Raw genomic sequence first — 22,532 nt, 5'->3', positions numbered from 1 at the left:
TTAACCCTCAGAGAAAGGATTAATATAATTGAATAAAATTGGCAATGTCAAATCATTTTATCAGTAAGAATTTATTCCAGAACAGGACTCCTAGACTTGATATTCTTAGTTTCAAACAAATTCAAAAGTCCCTGACCTTAGTTCCCAAATGCAAGTCATAGAGACTTTAGACAGAGATGGATGGTGGATAAGCATACTATAGCAACAGCAGCCCAAAGACCTATAATTAGTCTTGCTATCATGAATACAGCATCTAATATGGTGAATCCCCTGAGTCCTTATGTCTTAATATCTTCTTTTCATCTATAGTCTCTTTTATTTTTTTCATTTCTTTATCCTGGAGCAGCCTTGTATTTGCAGGGTTCACAATACATTGCTAGATTTGATCAAGATTGAACAGGGAACTGGGAAAAGCTGAGTTTACAGATGAAAGTTATCAATGCTAGTAGTTGAGAGGAAGCAAAAGAAAGGCAAAATCTGACGTCTAAGTAAAAGGACTTGATGAAGTATGAACAAAGCTGTGAGGATTCATTAGAAAAGACTGGAATGGATCAGTCCAGAAAAACATGGCTCAGGGGAATGGATTTAAAAGTAAAGGGTTAGGAGGTCTGCATAAAGTTTCTTATGATTAGAGACCTAAGAATAAAGTTAAGAATTTAAGGAATTCCTCTGTATTCAATCAGACATACTTCAAAAATGCAGACAAATAAATTATTGATAATATACCTAAAAGCTATCAGTGTAAATTAATTGAAGAAAGGTATGTAATTATTATATGCTAAGAGCAACACTGAGGTAGATACTATTAACATATTATTTTTAACAGGTGAGAAAATTGAGATGGTATAACCTTCAGAACTTGTGTTCTCATGACTATATTATATAGTTGCACCTCACAGCAAGAAAATGCAAAAGGCAGGAGAAAAGTAACTTTAAATCAGAGATTCCTAAATTTTTTGTAGCAGTGAAATATATTTTTCAAATGGAATGCTTCTCAGAAGCCAATTTATAAAATAAGATAAAAGCTTAGCAGCCCTCCTACCTACCCGAGGCCTTAACAGAACTCCAGGGACTTAGAAGAGAATATCCTGAAAATGACTATTTTAAACCATTCTGTGGCTGGGTTATAGCTCAGTGGTAGAACACAGCCCTGAGATCAAGCTGCAGCACACAAAATCAATCACCCAACCAATTGTGCTATTTGGGGTATAAATGGTACTATTTTAAATTTAAATTCTAAAACAGAAACTATGTTTTTATAAGCAGAAAGCAAGACCAGTAGAGACTAGGGCTTTGATACATCCACATTTAATTGAAATATTTCTAACTCAATGGTTTCAATATAATTAAAATTAGTAATATGCCTAAAATGATCCAAAGGATGGGGTTGGGGAGGTAATCAGGGCTCAAAACATATACTGTACAAAATTTACACACGTAAAAAATTTTGTAGCCGAGGGTTTAGCTCAGTGGTGCCACCTTGTAAGTGCAAGGTCCCGAGTTTGATCCCCAGGACCAGAAAAAAAAAGAAAGAAAATTTGTGGGCGAGGCATGATGGTGATGCCCATATTCTCAGGTATTAGGGGGGCTGAGGCAGAAATATTCCAAGTTTGAGGCCAACAATGGAAAACTTAGTGAGATCCTATCTCAAAATAAAACAGGGATGTAGATCAGCACCCCCTTGATTTAAATCTCTCTCTCTCTCTCTCTCTCTCTCTCACACACACACACACACACACACACACACACACACACACAGATTAAGATAATTTGATTAGGCCTCAAGAATTACTTTTTTTTTTAAAGTTTCAAAATCAGAAAATACATGATTACCAGAAACTGGTCAAAAATTTATAATTATAACTTTAAATAAAACATTAGATTTCCACCAATTGCATCTCTTACCAACTCATTCCTACAGATGACACTGTGCAATGTGCATTTATCCTCCTCCTTATAATATATATGTATAATCAAAATGTTTTACAGAGATATAAGTTACCAAGGCTAATCTCTACTTGTCCTGATAGCTCATTAGTCTTCTTTGGTTGACCCTACCCAAAGACCACTCTGACTCAAGTATCAGGCTGTGTTTTTCCTATTATAACTGTGTAGCAACCAACCAATCCATCTCTTTTTACCCCTTACTCTAAGACTCATCTTTTCTTCAAGCCTGATGACATTTACTCTTACACTCCTTTCTCCTTCTCAACAATTAATGGATTTTCTTACCTATCTATGAATCTCGTAGGTATTATATTTCCCCTCCAAATCTCCCACTTGCACATTAGCTGTATTAATAAATAAATGTAATAAATCAAGACATTGCATATTAGTGTGAAAATATGCAGGTTGAGCATTAAACTGATGGGACATTAGTACTGAATTTAAAAGACAAATTTACGTATCACTTGGTTACAATAAGAGGTAGGATAAACTTTAGCAATGAAATGTGTATGCTTTCTATGACTTACTCAGTGTGAGGACACCCTTGCAATGACTCTGGGGATTGAACTCAGGGTCTTCACACTAAACTACCTGTTTTTTATTGGAGACAGTCCCTCACTATTTAGTTAAATTGCCAAGTCTGGCCTTGAACTTGAGATCCACCTTTAGTCCCTCAGAGTGCCAGGATTTTAGGCATACACCATGATGCTTGCCTGTGATCTTAGTTCTCTCTTGTTACTTAATCTTCTCAACACTGTCCCCTTATCCTTGTAACGTCTTTCCTTAAAAAATTTTAAGAGGAGCTGGGGATGTAACTCAGTACTGGAGTACTTGCTTAGCATAGCATACACAAGGCCATGAGTTCCATCCCCACAACTAGAAAAAAATTAGGAAAGCTCTACTTTTCACTACCCTACTCCCTGACCACAATGCTACAAAAATATTCACAAATATTTGAATGGATGCCCCAAAAGGTAAAAGAACAGCCTGTGACTTGGGGAGAGAGGAAAAAGGCAAAAAGTATTCTGAAGGACAAATAAACTCATTTACAAATATATATTTAAAAACAGCATACTAAAATCTTGTATCAAATACCCTAATTCCCCAGATTATTTCTTTTTTTTTTTGGTACCGGGGATGGAACTTGGGTCCTTGCACTTGCAGGGCAGGTGGTGGAACCACTGAGCTAAATCCCCGGCCTTCCCCAGATTATTTCAAATAAAACAGTTTGGGGCATTTGAAAACACAGAATTAGGAAGCAAAATGAAAAAAGGTCTTACGGTGATGATTCCAGAACGATGCTATTAGCTTGTGTTGATGATGGAGATCTCTGATTCACAAAAACTTCACCTGGGGAAGTGTGAACCACATGGTCTACCAAATGACCAACGGAACATGGTCGTAACCGAGTTCCCTCTTGTGTGAATGTAGAATTTCGACTAAATGAAAAGGAAGAAAAACTAAATAAATATGTTTCAGTTCATTCAATTTAACTTTTCCAGTCTATTAATCATATGATTGTATGAGAAAGTGACTGTGTGCTATAAGACTAGCAGGGTTGACTAAGGAGTCTGTGACATGGGTCTGTGACATAAACAGTATGATATAAACAGAAAGAACACAGAATGGGATGTCAGAATCTGAGCAGAACCATAATCAACAATCTGCCACAAGGATGTTATCCATTTAATCATCTATTATCTCTAATTTAGTTTCCAGGTTTCAGTTACTACAACTTTATATGTCTTATTCAAAATTTATACTTGATTAGAATAAATGATTTAGAAATATTTTCTAGTCTGATTTCTCATTTCCTCTTTTTGTGGTACTAGGGATTAAACCAAGGGCCTTCACACTGAACTGCATTTTCAGTCCTTTTATTTTGAGACAGTCTCACAAAGTTGCTAAATTGCTCAGATTGGGATCAACCTTTGATCTTCTTGCCTCAGCCCCTCAGAGTTATGCATCACTATGACTGGCTCCTCTTTAATTCTTAAAAAGTTTTTTATTTATGAGAATTTTAAATCCTAAGAGTAGTCACTAAATACCATGTATTTCTATCTTTAAAAATGACATTTATGTAAATAATTATTCAATCACTAATTACAAGAACTACTTGAGCATTTACTATGCACCATGCATTGTTCTAAGTATTTTGCATATATCACCTCGCTTAGTCCTTAAAATAATAATGTAAGAAACACATCATTACTATAAATAAAAATTTTAGAAGAGGAAAAAGATGGAAATTAATCAACCAGGGTCCAAATGTACAGTGACTCTGGGGTCCACTTTCATACCACCCCCACTTTACTATCTCTTAGGAATTAAAAAAAAACTTTTCAGATCATATCTAAAATTATTTTATTAACCAGAACACATAATCAGAGTTCCTGCTAATTAAATTACTTCAGTCATTTGGACTAAAGTTCTTGTCTTCTTAATTTGCTTGTTATAATTTAGATATAAAATGTCCCTCAAACATCTCATGTGTTCAGAGATGGGCTTTTGGAAGGCGACTGAATCATGGGGCACTAAACTCATCAGTGGATTGATCCATTAATGCAGTCACAGCTTAATGTGTTATTAAAAGATAAGGCTTGGCTGGAGGAGGTGGGTCATTTAGGGTGTGACCTGAAAGGGTGCATTATCTCTGGATCCTTCCTCTTTTTTCTGGTTCTATCCTTCCTCTCTTTGTTTCCAGCTACCATGAGGTGGACAGGTTTCTTCTGCCATGCTCTTCTGCCAAGATGTTTCTGCCTTGGAACCAGCCAGGCATGTATTGAATCCTCTAATACCATGAGCTGAAATAAATCTTTCTTCCTTTAAATTCTGTATGTCAGGTATTTTTTCCTAGGAATGGAAAAGCTGACTAATACATCACTATAAATGTTTAATGGTGCTAGCAAAAAACAGAGAAATGCTGGCTACAAAAGGAGGCAGAAAAAGAAAGTTCTGAAATTTTTTCAAACAAGCTGATGAGCCTTTGTACAGTTCATTCAGTGTTTTATTAAGAAAAGTTATTTAACAATCTGCAACTGGCAAGATGGAAACTAAACCCAATTTTTCTAGTAGTAGGGAAGACACTTAGTAATAAACTTCTGTAAACCAAGCTGTTTATGCAATACTTTATGTCTAACATAAGTTTATTCTTCAGCTAACACCCATCAGTGACTTAGTGTTTCAAGTTTAGTGCAAATTTATTGAATATTAATGTATATAAAATATTTCTAAAGGAAAACTTCTTCAAATATTATATTCTCACCCAAATTCAAGTATTTTATAAATGAATCTCATGTATTAACAAAGTATGTTAATATGCTGACACATCTGTTTAATATTATCTTAATTATATACAGTAAACTTTTTTCTATTGCAAAATTAAGATACTGTAATCAATATCTTTGGCTAGGATAAATTTATTAACTTATTAGCTACACTAAAAGCATACACTTTTCATGAGAAATGCTAGGCTAATGCTGAATCACAGTTCTTTTTAGCATAGCTACAGCTAAACTTAGGGGACTATTACTGCAAATCCCTTTCTACACCATAGAAGTGGTACAGCCATGACTGGGAAGGAGCTTTTAAGTAAGAGAATCACAATCATTTGTAAAGCATTTTCAAACAATTTATGCTCCTTCGAAAATTCTGTTGGGAAACCACATGGCAAAGGATTATGTAAATAACAATGATATGAGATTTAAAGTTCACTAATATCTTGATTTATTTGCTGGGAATCTTTTCTGTGAAAGGCAACCGTTGAAGAAAGTGACGGTCCTTGTTCATTGCTCTACTGCCTCATTCCCCCAGACTATTCCATGCTACTTTTCCAATGAGCAAGAGAAGAGGAAATAATGCTTTAGAGCAACAAAATTCATGTTTGATCAGAAGAGTTAAACGTTTACATATTTTTATCTTTAGGCTATGGAAATATACAGCCAATTATTTAGAAATTAGCAAAATGAAGACCTGATACTATAGTTTTTACTTACTGATTAGGAGTTCCAGGTGGAGACCGTGATGGAAGGCTTTGTGTTTCTAACCTGTCATCAGATACTGAATTTCTGCTTACTACTTCCCAATCCATTAATTTCCGTGCCAATGGCTTACTTGGGGATCTGCAGAAATATTTAAATAATATTTACTTCTTTCCTTTTTATATCCCAAACTACAAATTCAAATATTTAATTGGTCATATGTTAGACCGTCAATTATATTAACAGTATAATATTCCAGAAATGAATTCATTTAGATGTTATTTACCAAATATCCTAAAAAGGGACATTTGCTTTACATGAAGAAGTAAGGACAAACAATACAGAAAGAATAGGATAGAAAATAGGAAGTGGAAAGTAAGAGAATCAGAAAAGGAAACAGGAAAAAAAAGGGAACAGTTTGTTACCAAATGTTTTCTCAAACCTTATCAATATTATAGATATTGCTTACTCCTATTGTAGAGTACTATCTGGAACTCTACTTATTACCAGATGTGTTGAACAATTCATACCATAGTATCTTCTGAATGTCTTTAAATCCTGAACCTCTTCCTCAATGACGACAGGACAAAAATGACAATTGTGCTTATCAAATATTATTTATAATTGTTTTCTTCTTTAAATATAGAAGGTCAGTGGAATATTTTTTGTTTGTTTGACAAAAACATTTTGGAAGGTTAACTATTCTGGTCTTGTGGCAGGGAGAAGAACATTTTATTCCCTATAAATATTTTATCTTTTGTCATAATGATAAATATGAGAACTAAATGATCTTTTCAAGAAAAAGATCTTTATATTAATCTAGACAGAGGGGCTGGGGATTTAGCTCAGTGGTTTCACCACCTGCTGCACAAGCACAAGGACCCGAGTTCGATGCCCGGTACCAAAAAAAAAAAAAAAATCTAGACAAATTGGTCTATAAACAGATCATAAGCCTTTAGAATTGTAGGACTGTCAACAATTAAAGTGTTTTTTATATGTAAATTAAGATACTGACTAAAATTCATTGAAAGTATATGGCATCTATTCAAATAACTACCTTTTTTCTTTGTACTGGGGATTGAACCCGGAACCTTGGGCTTGCAAGGCAGGCGGTGGAACCACTGAGCTAAATCCCTGTCCCCTCAAAGAACTAGCTTTTGACATACAGAGGCAATATGACACTAACAAAATGAATTAAACTACTTATATAAATATATAATAAATAATCTTACAAATATTATTTCTGTTATAAATTTGTTAAAGCACATAAAATTATTTTCCATTGTATTATGATTTTTAAAAATACAGATTCTGTTATCTTATTACAAAGACTAGATCATAAAAATTTAGATAAAATTTTAAAATCAGGACTATTTTTGGTTATAATTTATAGGATTCATAGGTCTTTGTTATGTTAGTTTTCATTTACTTTTAGATTTTCCAAAAATAATAAAGTATTGCTTAGTACTACACTTACTTTTTAGCATATTAACATTTATTAAAGTTGGCCATAATTTTTTCCCTCTCAACAAATACTACGCATGTATTCTTGAATAAATACATTTTTCTCAAGCAAAGAACAAAAGCAGCATTAAGTCATCCAATTACATTTAAACAATGAGATCATTATAAACTAAAATTCTAATGTTATAAAGTTTGCAATTGCACTTGTAACATAGTATTTCCTTTCCAATACATTAAACACATAAAAAGAAGAAATAAGAATAAACTGATCTAAGAAGCATAGTGCTGACCAAATAATACTCCAGAAAGTATTAATAACATTACACACTGTTCATTATAAACATTACATACATTAAGGAGCATTAAAATAACAATGAGTAGGGACCCAACTCAATCCTAATTCTGGCCTTTCATGGACAAATTGTTTAAATTATTACAAGTATACTAATACAATATGATTCTATGGCCCCTCTTCACCTCCTGAATTTCATGACTTATGAGTTTCCAAATTTTGAATGCAATGTTTTATGAATAACTTAAGTCACTTATGAATACAAACCACAAAAATGATGTCCTATCATTTCAGGGTTTCACAGCCCTGAACTTTTCTACTTTTACCTAATGATATCTCCTTAATTTAAAAACTGATGGCTACTTCTATTTTACTTACTAGAATTCTGAAACATGTTTAGCTTGTTTTAATCTAGTTTTGCTGATATTTCTTTTTAAGACAGGATCTTGCGATGTTGGCTAGGCTGGCCTTGAACTTGTAATCCTCCTATCTCAGCCCCCCAAGTAGGTGGAATTATATACAGATGCATGCCACTGCACCAGACAATTTCTAAAAGTGATGTAAGGTTACTGGCTAAGAAAAAAAAAGATATCAACTCAGATTTCATTTTCCAGAAGTATGTAAATTCAGAGCAGTTTAAGCATGAACATCACCCACTGAGTTTAAATTGTAGGATTTTTTGACTTGAAAACAATTATGGATAGCATTTAGTCCAATTCCCTCATACTGCAGTGCAAATACTGACATTAGTAACAACACAATGAAAACCTTGTATATTCAATTATTAAAATAAAATCTTAAACTTACCATTCATTTATGGTTCCTCTAGTAGTGGTAATCTTTAAGGTTTCTAAGCTATTCTTTTCTCATATATTAGACTACTAAATACATGCTGCAAGAGAGTTCACTAACTATAGTTAGGAGATCAGCTACTTTCATTTTGTAAGAGAAGAAAATATCCTTAGAAGGAAGAAAAAAAAATCCAGTATACTTAAGCTAGCATTAAGTGGTCAGAACACTTTCTTCTTGTTATTGGACTAAACATAGTTAGAAATTCTTTGAATTTAAAACTAAATTTCAAGTATTTTATTAAGAGTTTTAACCTCAGAGACCCACCCACTCAAACTTGCTGTCTATGTTTCCTGTTGAGTGTGGAAATTTCAGAGAAAAAAATACCACACTGCAGTGTGTTTGCAATGTGGTAAATTTATTTTCTGACCAAGGCACCTTATTTTTCTATTATATGAGAACACTGTTTTGCTCTCTTCTTAAATATTATTGTATAACTGAAAAGGTGTGAAAGCAATTCAGAGTTGATATATAAAAAAGAAAAAAAGAATAACTTTATTATTGTTATAAAAATCTTACCATATAAATTTAAGGAGAAATCTTTTCTAAGTATTCTATCAACTAAAATTTGAAGGAAGACAAGCATTCTAGAATTCTAATACTTTACCAAAATAACTTTAAAATAGCTAAAACCATCAGACAATTTTGACAGATAAAATTAGCATCACAATAAGTTGCTAATCTATTAGAAAAGCAATCCTAGAAAGGCTTAATCTTTCAGACAGAGATCATTAAAACAGCCCAGTACCATCAAAATCTCTTCTCAACTGATGACTCATTTTAAGGAGAATTCATACAATTTCAGAAAAACTGAAGGACTAAAGACAGTCTTATTGTACTGAAATTCTAGATTTACTATTTATCAAACAAAGCAAATTTATTTTATAAAATAAACTGATCAACTTCATATGTTAATAATAAAATGAACAATTAAAATGCAGTTATAACTGCATACTTCTAAAATTTGACTGACCAAAAGTATTAAAACAAGACTTATAAAAAAACCATTTATATGTGATATTAACCTTAACATGTAAGTACAACTATGATTTGGTAGTCCCAGACATCATACTACAGTATAACTAATCACATTACTGTTTTTAATAAATATCAAGTAAGAAGAAAGTTAAGCTTATTGTTAGGAATGAAAAAGTTGTAATATATTGTTATAGTGCAATTATAACACTAAGAAACAAAAAAAGTTTTAATTTAAAAAGTACTGAAATGTTTGTTGCAAATATGTTATGTACTAAGAACTAGAACAAGTTAGGCATCAAGAGCTCCTCTCAAAAAAGTGGGCAGGGCAGCTAGGGAAGTAACTCAATGTGAAGGCCCTGAGTTCAACTGCCAGTAAAGTTCTATTCTGAGAAGGAAAAACAAACAAACAAACAAACAAACAAAAACAAAAAACGGGAATACATTTTAAATTAGAAGAGGAAGTAAATTACTTCTCAAGAGAAATTGAAAGGAAAACAATTTCATGTTAACCTTTACTATACATTTTATCTTTCAATGGGTTTTTAGCAATTTCTAACTGGAAAAAAAAGGTATCTAACACTGTAAAAGGGAAGATTTTGAGTAACTTCAGTAGTCCTATGTACTAGGATAAGCATTTCTGTGTTGACTTTTTCCCTTCCATAATACTCAAGCCACTAATGTACCACTAAGATTTATATTTAGTAAACATAATCTTTCCTCATAAATCTAAAAACAAGATACAAGAAAATGATTTCAAAACTTTTTTGAAGAAATGCTGAAATAAATTATATCATTCGAATTCAAGTAAATTTATCAGGGCAAAATGCTACAGTCCTAACCAGCTGAATCCTTTCCATATCAAGTCATTTTGTAGACTGGTCTGTTGAGTAGCTTATTCATATACAAATCAGAACGGAGGTAACCCCGGAACAAAAGGGGAAAAGGCTAGTAAATTTCATTATTTAAACACAAAAAAATAAATTTCAATAATTTTTTGTTTCAAATGCTCTTACTTCCAAGAAGCTCACAGTATTATTTATTTTTACAAGCATTGAGGACATATAACTGAGAGCCTCAAGTAATCCTAAGAGGCAGGAACAAGGCAAAGATAAGCAGTACAAACAGGAATCTTGAAGTTAATTCTACACTTTATGATAAAATGATAAAATACTTTACCTGTGTAAAGACTTATTGCCATTGTAAATAACTAGATTTTTCAACATCAAAGAAAATGTACATGATATGGTAAGTGATAAAAGCAACATAAAGGGCCAGGGATTTAGCTCAGTGGTTACACTGCCTGCCTTGCAAGTACAAGGTCCCAAGTTCAATCCCCAGTACCAAAAACAAACAAACAAACAAACAAACAAACAAACAACAAACTTGAATTTTTTTAATGGTTGTCTTGGGATGACAATTTTTCTTCATTATTTGATACTGCTGGAGTTCTTAAATATAATGACCTATTAGTCATACTACTAGAAAAATTAGTGATTTTCACTTTGGGAGGGAATGTAAAAAAAAAAACAACTCAAAACACAAAACTCCTTTTCCTCCAGCAACACAAAATAGGAAGGACTTTTGGATAAATTCAAACATTAAAGTTTAGGATCCCCTGCCTCTTTGTTTTCTTTTTGGTAGTACTGGGGACTGAACCTAGGGCTTTGCACATGCTAAGGAAGTGCTCTACCACTGAGCTACATCCCCAGCCCCTAATAGCAAAATTAAACAAAATAAAAACAAAAGCAAAAATTCTTTAGTTCTATTCATTAAAATTTGAAACCTCTAATAATAGTAGACACAAAGCATATAACTCTGTAAGGAAACGCCGGTATCTAATCTTTTTGTTAGATACCTTCCATTGTCAGTGTTGTATTTCAGGTCTTCATGATTTTTTTACTTATTATTGCAATGAACTTCTTCTCATTGGTCTGGGTATTCAGTCTTCATTTAATAATCTATACTCTATCCTTGCTCATAAAACTAGCTAAACCTTTCGAAAATGTGTCAATTCACTTATTAAAAAGCACACTGGCTCTAACAAACCCTAAAAAAATGAAGATAATAAATTGCAAATAAATCAAAAGCAACTTATCTGTCTTGTAACAATATGATAAGTAAATCTGTAAACAGGTCAGATAGCATATGAAATATATCATTATATTTCTTAAAAATGTTTTAAGAGATCATCAATCTTCCAATAAAATGTTATATTAATAATGACACCTGATTTAGCCTAGTAAAACTACAATACTTGGTACATGAGTAATATTTATGCATTTTAAAAAACACTAAACCAGGCAAGTTTGTTTATCATTCCCTCAATATAATTTATTATGTAATCAAAGAAAAGGATTATGTGATAGTTCTGCAATAATTTATAGAAAGTTTTTAATAATTTTAATCCCTTTTTAAAATGCAGACTCTGAAACAGAATTGGCTTACCTTGCAAATACTCTGTCTTTATTTGCCTTTTCTTTGCCATACTGAACTGATTGGACTTCAGTTCTCCCACTGAAATACACAAATACGCATATTTAAAAAAGAATAACACGAGAACACACAACATGATTATGTTACATTTTTGTAAGAGATAAGACATTTCTAATAAAACAAAAGGAAGTGGTTAGGGAGAGTCGGGCATGGTGACACATGCCTATAACGCTAGAGCTCATGAGGCTGAGGCAGGATTATATGTTCAAGGCCAGGATGGACCATAGACCGAGACCCTATCTGCAGGAAGGGAAAAGAGGGAAGCAAAATAAAAAGGAAAGAATGGAGAACATTCCAGTTCTACCTAGATGGATGAAGTCTAATTATAATTCTTCCATAGACATTTCATTTTTTCATACTTCTGTGTCAACAACTACAAAAAAAATAATTCTGCATCAGAGAAATTTCTTCTGTGTTATGTCCTACAAACATATTCTTTTCTAAAGTTAAAGATAGATGCCATTTCCTCCCAAACAAGTCTTGTATTTAGCTAGTGTCTCTACTATTCTTAGTGAAGAGGTTGAAATATGAGAGATCTGGAAGAACTGTACTTCATTTGGAATGTTCCTTTTCTACTACTGATCACAGGTATGATGACTGGTTATATAAAAAGGAATTAGGGGCAAAAATATTGTGGGGGTTGGATACAGCCTTTCTAACAGCTGTGTAACAATCTCCCTCATCTAAATTTGTTTGAAATATCAAGAGTATGCTGCTTCTCTAATTGAGTCTTGACTCATAATTTTCTAGTGGGGTGAATTCAAATAAAACACTATTACTCAAAAGGTTGGAGTAGCAAGCTGAATTTCACAAAAAGGAGCAACTAAACCAATTAATGGCAAAAAGGTTTACATTTAATATTGCCCATAACCTAGTTTTCGGGGTTTAATATTGATAGAACAAAATGCAAAACCATACCAGTCTCAGGACACCAAATTCTGACAGTACTTCTCTTTTGACAATGAGAGCTTGTTTGGAGGTTCTAGGAGGGGAGAACAGCTACTCATATACCCTTGAGGGCCAGGGATTTAGTTCAGTGGAACCACATCTACCTCATCTTACTAACAAACTAAAAAGAAAACCATATGATCATCTCAACATTTTCAGGTCAAGAGCTTTAAAAAAAAAATCAGTATCCAATCCTAATGAAAACTTCCAGCAAGTAAGAAACTGAGGAAACTTGCTCAACATGCATTACATAGGGCATCTGTAGAAAGCCTACAAGCAACATCATACTTAAGAGTGAAAGACTCCCTGCCTCAATACCATTGGTAAATGCACGCAGATCCCAGGGAGAAGCAGATGTGGACAGAAGTGGCGCGGCTGCAGGCAGGTCCAACCAGGGCCCTGCCCCAACCCAAGTCCCTTGGGCTCACAAGCCCCAGCCAAAGACCCACCTGTGCACAGGGGCACACAAGCAACAGCCAGAGGCCCGCCCCGATACCACTGTTAAGTGTGAGCAGACCCTAGCCAGAAGCCTGCCCAGACACCAGAGACTAGAGTGCAAAGACCCCAGCCAAAGGCCCTCGCAGACAACAGCTTCATAGGCGGACAGGCCCTAGCCAGAGGCATGTCTAGACACCATCCCAAGTGTGCACAGGCCCCAGCTAGAACCCCGACTGGATAACAGGATGGCTCAGGGATCCAGAAGGATACCACTGAACCCAGGAATTGGTACAGCGGTGAGCAGCAGAGAAAGGCCACTCAGTGGCTTGCTGAGAATTGAACACCACTGGGTGGGCAAAAAGTTGCATCAACAAAGGCACAGCAGGCTATATCTGTTGAAATGAGAACACAGGTAAGCAAGTCTTAAAATGAGACTTTCAGATGACCTAAGGGAACCCCAAAGAGCAACGAGATAGAATAATCTGATACCCAACCACCTGGACTCCCTGAACTGGCAACGAAAGAGGATCTGGAAAAACATGAAATCAGAAATAATTTCTCAGATAGCAACAGAAATTGTGCCAACAGTGCAAGACATGATTAGTAAATCTAGAGCAAACACAGATAAAGAAAATAGAGGAGTGAGGAACATGATGGAATCCCAACATAGGAAACAAATAGAATCAATAAGACAGATGGAAACACATTTCCAGAAGATTAGAAATTCCACTCAAAGTTTACACAACAGAATGAGCCAATGTGAGGACAGAATTTCAGATACAGAAGACAGGACTGCAATTACTGGTCAGGAAAAGAAAAATTTCTTAAAAATAGTAAGGGACTATGAAAAATCAATAAAACACCTGCTAGATGAAGCAAAGAAGAATAACATAAGAATGACTGGAGTTAATGAAGAAAGCAGAGAAAGTGCAAATGACATTAAAAACTGTTCACAGAAGTAATGGCAGAAAACTTCCCAAGCAAGGGAAGAGAATTTGACATACAGATAAGTGAGGCATTTAGGACTCTTAACTAGCCACCATCAAAAAAAATCTACACATGGGCATATAATAGTTAAGATTCCAGAAAGCCATCAGAAGAACAAAATCCTACACACAGTTAAGAGAAAAGAAACAAATCACATACAAAGGAAAGCCCATCAGAATCACAGCAGACGTCTCAACACAAATTCTCAAGGCAAGAAGAGCTTGGAGTGACATATTCCAAGCCCTAAAGGAAAACAACCTCCAACCCAGACTGACGTACCATGCAGAAACATCTTTCAAAATTGATGGAGAAATAAGATACTTTTGTGACAAAGAGCACCTGCGGAACTTCATGACTACCAAACCAGCACTCCCCAAAATTTTAAACAATGTACTGGGAAAAGACAATGAGAGTCAAAATGCCATGAAGCCCAGCAAAATGAATCCATCAGGCAAGAGAAGAAATAAAATGCAAAGGGGACAATCCAACAACAGGAAAAGGTCATGACATGGATAAGTCAATACATATCAATTACAACAATCAACATAAATGGTCTCAATTCACCAATCAAAAGAAATAGACTGGCAGAATGGGTCAAGAAGCAAGATCCAACAATATGCTGCATACAAGAAACACACTTAATTCAAAAAGAAACTCATACACTGAAAATTAAAGAGTGGAAAAAAATACTCCGTGTGACAGGAACACCCTCAAAAAGCAGAAGTACCTATCCTATTTGCAGATCAAATGGATTTCAAACCAACACTGATTAAGAGGGACAAAGAAGGCCACTATATCCTTGTAAAGGGAATAATCGAAGAGGGAGAGGTGGCAATCATAAAGATATATGGACCAAATACTAGTGCGGACAAATATATAAAACAAATAGAAATACACATGAAAAATCAAAAAAGCACTAATACAATAGTAGTGGGGGACCTCAAAACTCCACTGTCACAAATAGATCAACTAGACAAAAAATAAACAATGAAGTAACAGAACTGAATCAAACTATTGAACAAATGAACTTAATGGATGTTTACAGAGTGTTCCACACCACAAAAGCAGAATACACATTCTTTTCAGCTACACACAGGTCATTCTCCAAAATAGACCACATACTCACTCATACAACATGTTTAGGTAAGTGCAAAGGAACTGAAGTTATCCCTTGTAAACTATCAGACCATAGTGCAACGAAATTGAAGATCAACAGCAAAAGAAATCAGAAAAATTTCATAAACACATGCAAACTGAACAACACACTTCTGAATAACCAATGGGTCACAGAGGAAACTAAAGAAGAAATCAGACAGTTCCTTCAACTAAATGATAATGACGATACAACATATCAGAATCCATGGGACACAAAGAAGTCTTATGAGGAAAATTCATAGCAGTGAATACTCATATTAGGAAAACAGCGTGAGCCCAATTAAACAATCTGATGCTGAACCTCAAGTTTCTAGAAAAAGAAGAGCAGGACAAACCCAAAGCTCATACAAGGGAGGAAATTATAAAGATCACAGCAAAAATCAATGCAATGGAGACTAAGAGAATGATACAAAAAAATCAATGAAGAAGGAGCTGGTTCTTAGAAAGAATGAACAAAATTGACAAACACTTAGCCAACCTTATCAAAAAAAGGAAAGAAAAGACACAAATCCATGCAATTAGGAATGAAAAGGGTAAAATTACAATGGACCCAGTAGAAATCCAGAGGATCATCAATACCTACTTCCAGAACCTATATGCCATTAAGATGGAAAACACAGAAGAAATGGACAGATTTCTAGATACATATGAATTACCACAGTTGAACGAAGAAGAACTAAAAATTCCAAAGCCAATATCAATCAAAAAATTGAAAACATAATTAAAAACTTGCCCAGGTCCTGATGGCTCCACTGCTGAATTCTACAAGCCATTTAGAGAAGAACTACTGCCACTACTGTTTAAACTCTTCAATGAAATTAGAAGGGAAGCAATAATCCCAAATTCATTCCTGAAAGCAAGCATCACCCTGATCCCCAAAGCAGAGAAAGACCCAACCAATAAAGGGAACTATAGGCCAATCTCCCTAATGAACACAGATGCAAAATCCTTAATAACATACTGGCAAACAGAATGCAGAAGATCATCAAGAAGATTGTACACCATAACCAAGTGGGATTCATCCCAGGGATGCAGGTTCAACTTATGCAAATCAATCAATGTAATACACTATATCAATGCAGCCAAGGACAAAAACCATATGATTATCTCCATAGATGCAGAAAAAGTATTTGACAAAACCCAACATGCATTTATGATAAAAACCCTACAAAAAATTGGAATAGATGGTCCCTACCTCAATCTGGTAAAAGCCATGTGTGAAAAACCAACAGCCAATATCATACTAAATGGTCAAAAACTGAAATCCTTCACACTAAAATCAGGAACAAGACAAGGATGTCCACTATCACCAATACTGTTCAATATAGTTTTGGAAACATTAGCCATAGCAACTAGACAAGAGAGACAAATAAAAGGAATATAGGAAATGAAGAAGTTAAATCGTCATTATTTGCAGATGACATGATACTCTCATATAGAAGACCCCAGGAACTCCACCAAAAGTCTTCTAGACTTAATAACCAGATTCAGTAGAGTAGCTGGATAGAAAGTCAACACACAAAAGTCAATAGCTTTCCTATACACAAACAACAAACTCATTGAAAAGGGAACTGGAGAAACAACTCCCTTCACAATAGCATCCAAAAAAACGAAATACCTAGGAATCAACCTAATGAAAGAAATCAAAGACCTCTACTCTGAAAACTATAGCATTTTAAAAAAAGAGGTCAAAAAGGATATCAGAAAATGGAAAGACATCTCTTGCTCCTGGGTAGGAAGAATCAATTTAGCGAAAATGGCCATACTTCCACGTCTGCTATATAGATTCAATGCCATCCCAATTGAAATTCCAGCAGCATACTTTATAGACCTTAAGAAAACCCAAAAATTCATTTGGAACAAGAAGGGAAGTAGAATAGCAAAAGCAATTCTAGGCAAGAAAGACAAAGTAGGGGGTATTACAACCCCCTAACTTGAAACTATACTACAAAGCTACTGTGATAAAAATAGCATGCTACTGGCAAAGAAAGAGACCTGAGGACCAGTGGAACAGATTAGAAGATGCAGAAACAACTCCAGACACACTCAGCAACCTCATGTTTGACAAATGAGTTAAAACCCTCACTGGAGGAAAGATAGCCTCTTTAATAAATGGTGGTAAAAACAATGTGGTTTCAACTTGCCAAGGATTAAAACTAGACCTATTTATCTCTCACCCTGCACTAAACTAAAATTGAAATGGATCAAACACTAGTGCGCCCAACTATATAAAACAAATACTAACGGACATGAAAAGTCATATATGCACTAATACAATTGTAGTGGGGGACCTCAACACCCCACTGTCACAAATAGATAGATCAACTAGACTAAAAATAAGTGATGAAATACTAGAACTCAATTGAACTCCTGAAAAAAATGAACTTAACAGATGTTTACAGAGTCTTCCACCCCACAAAATCAGAATACACATTCTTCTCAGCTGCACATAGGTCATTCTCCAAAATAGACCACATACTTGTGCACAGAACATGTTTAAGTAAGTGCAAAGGAATTGAAGTTATCCCCTGTATCAGACCATAGTGCGATGAAATTGGAGATCCATAGCAAAAGAAACTCAAAAAATTTCATAAACACGAGGAAACTGAACAACACACTTCTGAATAACCAATGGGTCACAGAGGAAATTAAAGAAGAAATCAGACAGTTCCTTCAATTAAATGACAAGGACAATACAACATATCGCAATCTATGGGACACAATGAAAGCAGTCTTACAAGGGAAATTCATAGCAGTGAATACGCATATTAGGAAAACAGAATGAGCCCAATTAAATAACCTGATGCTGAACCTCAAGCTTCTAGAAAAAGAACAGCAGGACAAACCCAAAGCTCATACAAGGGAGGAAATTATAAAGAGCAGAGGAGAAATCAATGCAATGGAGACTAAAAGAACGATACAAAAAAATCAATGAAGCCAAAAGTTGGTTCTTTGAAATAATCAACAAAATTGACAAACCCTTAGCCAACCTTATCAGAAAAAGGAAAGAAAGGGCTCAAATCCATGCAATTAGGAATGAAAAGGGTGAAATTACAATGGACCCAGCAGAAATCCAGAGGATCATCAATACCTACTTCCAGATCCTATACACCAATAAGATGGACAACACAGCAGAAATGGACAGATTCCTAGATACATAGGAATTACCAAAGTTGAACGAAGAAAACCTAAAAATTCTAAACAACCAAAATATCAATCAATGAAATTGAAAACATAATTAATCACTCACCAACTAAGAAAAGCCAGGTCCTGATGGCTTCACTGCTGAATTCTACAAGACATTTAGAAAGGAACTACTGCCATTACTGTTTAAACTCTTCAATCAAATTGAAAGGGAAGCAATACTCCCAAATTCATTCCTGGAAGCAAGCATCACCTTCATCCCCAAAGCAGAGAAAGACCCAACTGAAAAGAAGAACGACAGGCCAATCTCACTAATGAACAGAGATGCAAAAATCCTTAATGAGATACTGGCAAATAGAATGAAGAGAAGATCATCAAGAAGATCATACACCCTGATCAAGTAGGATTCATCCCAGGGATGCAGGGATGGTTCAATATATGCAAATCAATCAATGTAATACACTACCTCAATAGAGCCAAGGACGAAAACCATATCATAATCTCCATAGATGCAGAAAAAGCATTTGACAAAACCCAACATGCATTTATGATAAAAACCCTATAAAAAATTGGAATAGATGGTTTCTACCTCAAACTGATAAAAGTCATCTATGAAAACCCAACAGCCAGTACCATACTAAATGGTCAAAAACTGAAATCCTTCTCACTAAAATAGGAACAAGACAAGGATGTCCACTATCACCATTCTTGTTCAATATACTTTTGGAAACATTAGCCACAGCAATTAGACGAGAAAGAAATAAAAGGAATAAAGATAGGAAATGAAGAAGTCAAATTGTCATTATTTGCAGATGACATGATACTCTATATAGAAGATCCCAAGAACTCCACCAAAAGTCTTCTAGATTTAATAACCAAATTCAGTCAAGTACCTGGTTACAAGGTCAACACACAAAAATCAATAGCTTTCCTCTACACGAATGACAGACTCACTGAGAGAGAAATAGGGCAAATAATTCCTTTCACAATAGCATCCAAAAACTGAAATACCTAGGAATCAACCTAACAAAAGGAATCAAAGACCTCTTCTCTGAAAACTATAGCACTCTGGGGCCAGGAATTTAGCTCAGTGGTTTCGCTCTCTTCTGCACAAATGTAAGGACTCGAGTTCGATCTCCGGTACCAAAAAAAACAAAAACAAAAACAAAACTATAGCACTCTGAAAAGAGAGATTGAAGATGATATCAGAAAATGGACAGACATCCCCTGCTCCTGGGCAGGAAAGATTAATATAGTGAAAATGGTCATACTTCCAAAACTGCTATACAGATTCAATACAATTCCAATTGAGATGCCAGCAGCATACTTCATGAACCTTGAGAAAACAATCCAAAAATTCATTTGGAACAAGAAGAGACCCAGAAAGGCAAAAGCAATTCTAGGTAACAGAGACATGGCAGGGGGTATCACAATCCCCAACCTGCAACTCTACTACAAAGCTACTGTGATCAAAACAGCATGGTACTGGCAAAGAAACAGACCTGAGGACCAGTGGAACAGATTAGAAGATGCAGAAACAATGCCAGACACACTCAGCCATCTCATCTTCGATAAAGGAGCCAAACAGCCTCACTGGAGGAAAGATAGCCTCTTTAATAAATGGTGGTGGAAAAATTGGGTTTCAACTTGCCAAAGATTAAAACTAGACCTATATCTCTTGCCATGCACTAAACTAAAATCGAAATGGATTAAAGATCTAAATATTAAAATAGAAACTCTGAACCAGTTGGAACAGAGGTTAGGTAGAACCCTTGAAGACATCGGTGTAGGAAAAGATTTTATGAACAAAACACCTCAGTTGCCCGTGAACTACCACAAACAATCAACAAGTGGGATCTGTTCTTATTAAAAGGCTTCTGCACAGTAAGAGAAACCACCAGCAGTGCGAAGAGACAACCCACAATGTGGGAAAAAATCTTCCCGTGCTTTTCCTCAGACAAAGGTCTACTATCTTCAACCTATAAAGAACTTAAAAAGATCAGACCTCCCAAATTTAAATACCCAATCTGAAAATGGGCATCTGAAAAGAACAGACATTTCTCAGACAAAGAAGTAGAAAGAGCAGGGCCAGGGCTTTAGCCCAGTGGTTCTGCTACCTGCCTCAAAAGCACAAGGACCTGAGTTTGATCCCTGGTACCAAAAAAAAAAAAAAAAAGAAAGAGAAGTAGAAATAGCAAATAAATACATGAAAAAATGTTCAACATCACTGGTCATTCGAGAGATGCAGATGAAAACAAGGCTGAGATTCCACCTCACTCCAGAAAGAATGGCTGCTATCATGAAATCAACCAATAACAAATGCTGGCGGGGCTATGGGGAAAGAGGAACCCTGCTCCACTGCTGGTGGGAGTGTAGACTGATGCAACCACTGTGGAAATCAGTATGGAGATATCTCAAAGAACTAAGACTGGATGTCCCATTTGACCCCGCTATTCCACTGCTGGGGATCTTCCCCCAAAGAATTAAAAGAATCATACCACAATGATGTATGTGCACCCATGTTCATAGCAGCACAGTTTGTGATAGCTAAAACATGGAAACAGCCCAAATGCCCATCAACTGGAGACTGGATAAAGAAAATGGGTTTTTTTTAATAAAATGGAGTACTACCCAGCCATAAAAAATGAGAAATTAGAGACATTTATTGCTAAATGGATGCACATTGAGGTGATACTCTTAAGTGAAATAAATAGGACACACATGTATAAATACCTAATAGTTTCTCTGGTGTGAGAAACTGAAAGTATAAATAAGGACTAAAATGTATAATAGGTAATGTGAAATAGGAAGAAAAGGGGCAAAGGGGAAGGAAGTGGGAGGGATAGGGGACAGGAAAGAAGGGAATGGGATTAATATGAGAAAATGGAAAAATAGGAATAAAATCTTTGTAAATAGGGAGGACTGGAGGGGTTGAAGGGAGGGCTGGGCAAGGGTGAAAAATAAGAACCAAGAGAGATTATGTAAAGGTGCAAATTTCCAATGATGAATGTCATTATATTGTATCCCTAAAATGTACCAATGATTAGAATGAATAATCGATAATGCAAAATAGGAAGAAAAGGTCTAAAGGGGTAGGGGTAGTGGGAGGGGCAGGGGAAAGGAAAGAAGGGAAAGCAAAAATGCTGAGAAATGGAAAAAATGGAAATAAAGTCTTTGTAAATAGGGAAGGGTGGAGGGACTGAAGGGAGGGCTAGGAATGGGGAAAAAATAAGAACCAAGATGCATCATGTAATGGTTCAAGTTCCCAATGAGAAATGTAAATGTGTTGTATACCTAAAATGTACCAATAAAAGAATTTAAGATTAAAAAATAAATAAATAAAATAAAATAAAATTGAAACGGATCAAGGATCAAAATACTAAAACAGAAACACTAAACTGGCTGGAAGAGAGTTTAGGTAGAACTCTTGAAGACATTGGTGTAGGAAATGATTTTATGAAAAAAACCTCAGTTGCCCATGAACTAGCACAAACAATCAACAAGTGCGATCTTTTCTTACTGAAAAGCTTCTGCACAGCAAGAGAAACCACCAGCAGTGTGTAGAGAAAACCCACAATGTGGGAAATAATTTTTACCAGCTGTTCCTCAGACAAAGGTCTCCTATCTAAAATATAGAAAGATGCCGGGGATTTAGCTCAGTGGTTCTGCCACCTGCCCTGCAAGCACAAGGACCAGAGTTCGATTCCCGGTACTAAAAAAATAAAATATACAAAGAACTTTAAAAAATCAGACCTTCCAAATTTAAAGATCCAGTCCAAAAATGGGCATCTGAAATGAACAGACATTTCTCAAATAAGTAGAAACAAAAAATAAACATGAATAAATGTTCAACGTCA

At 35.1% G+C, this 22,532-nt stretch overlaps 1 protein-coding gene across 3 annotated transcripts in view; it reads right to left on the bottom strand.

Moving 5' to 3' along the window:
* The window catches only part of Ptpn4 (protein tyrosine phosphatase non-receptor type 4), a 192,836-nt gene that overhangs the window by 49,359 nt on the left and 120,945 nt on the right, over window positions 1-22,532 (bottom strand). For 2 of the 3 annotated variants that reach the window (XM_004836053.4, XM_013076728.3), the window contains exons 13-15: window positions 11,956-12,024; window positions 5,943-6,068; window positions 3,228-3,386 (exon numbers count right to left, since the gene is read on the bottom strand). In XM_004836053.4, coding sequence (XP_004836110.2) covers window positions 3,228-3,386; window positions 5,943-6,068; window positions 11,956-12,024 — 354 coding nt within the window. The remainder of the gene's footprint in view (window positions 1-3,227; window positions 3,387-5,942; window positions 6,069-11,955; window positions 12,025-22,532) is intronic. The other variant, XM_021236579.2, reaches the window with a different exon arrangement.

The sequence above is a fragment of the Heterocephalus glaber genome, unplaced genomic scaffold (assembly GCF_053883595.1).
Source record: "Heterocephalus glaber isolate CG9 unplaced genomic scaffold, H.glaber_assembly_v1.0 deba00000347, whole genome shotgun sequence".
Taxonomy (NCBI): Eukaryota; Metazoa; Chordata; class Mammalia; order Rodentia; family Bathyergidae; genus Heterocephalus; species Heterocephalus glaber.
Note: the sequence above shows the minus strand (reverse complement) of the source record. Positions and strands in the feature narration are given on the sequence as shown.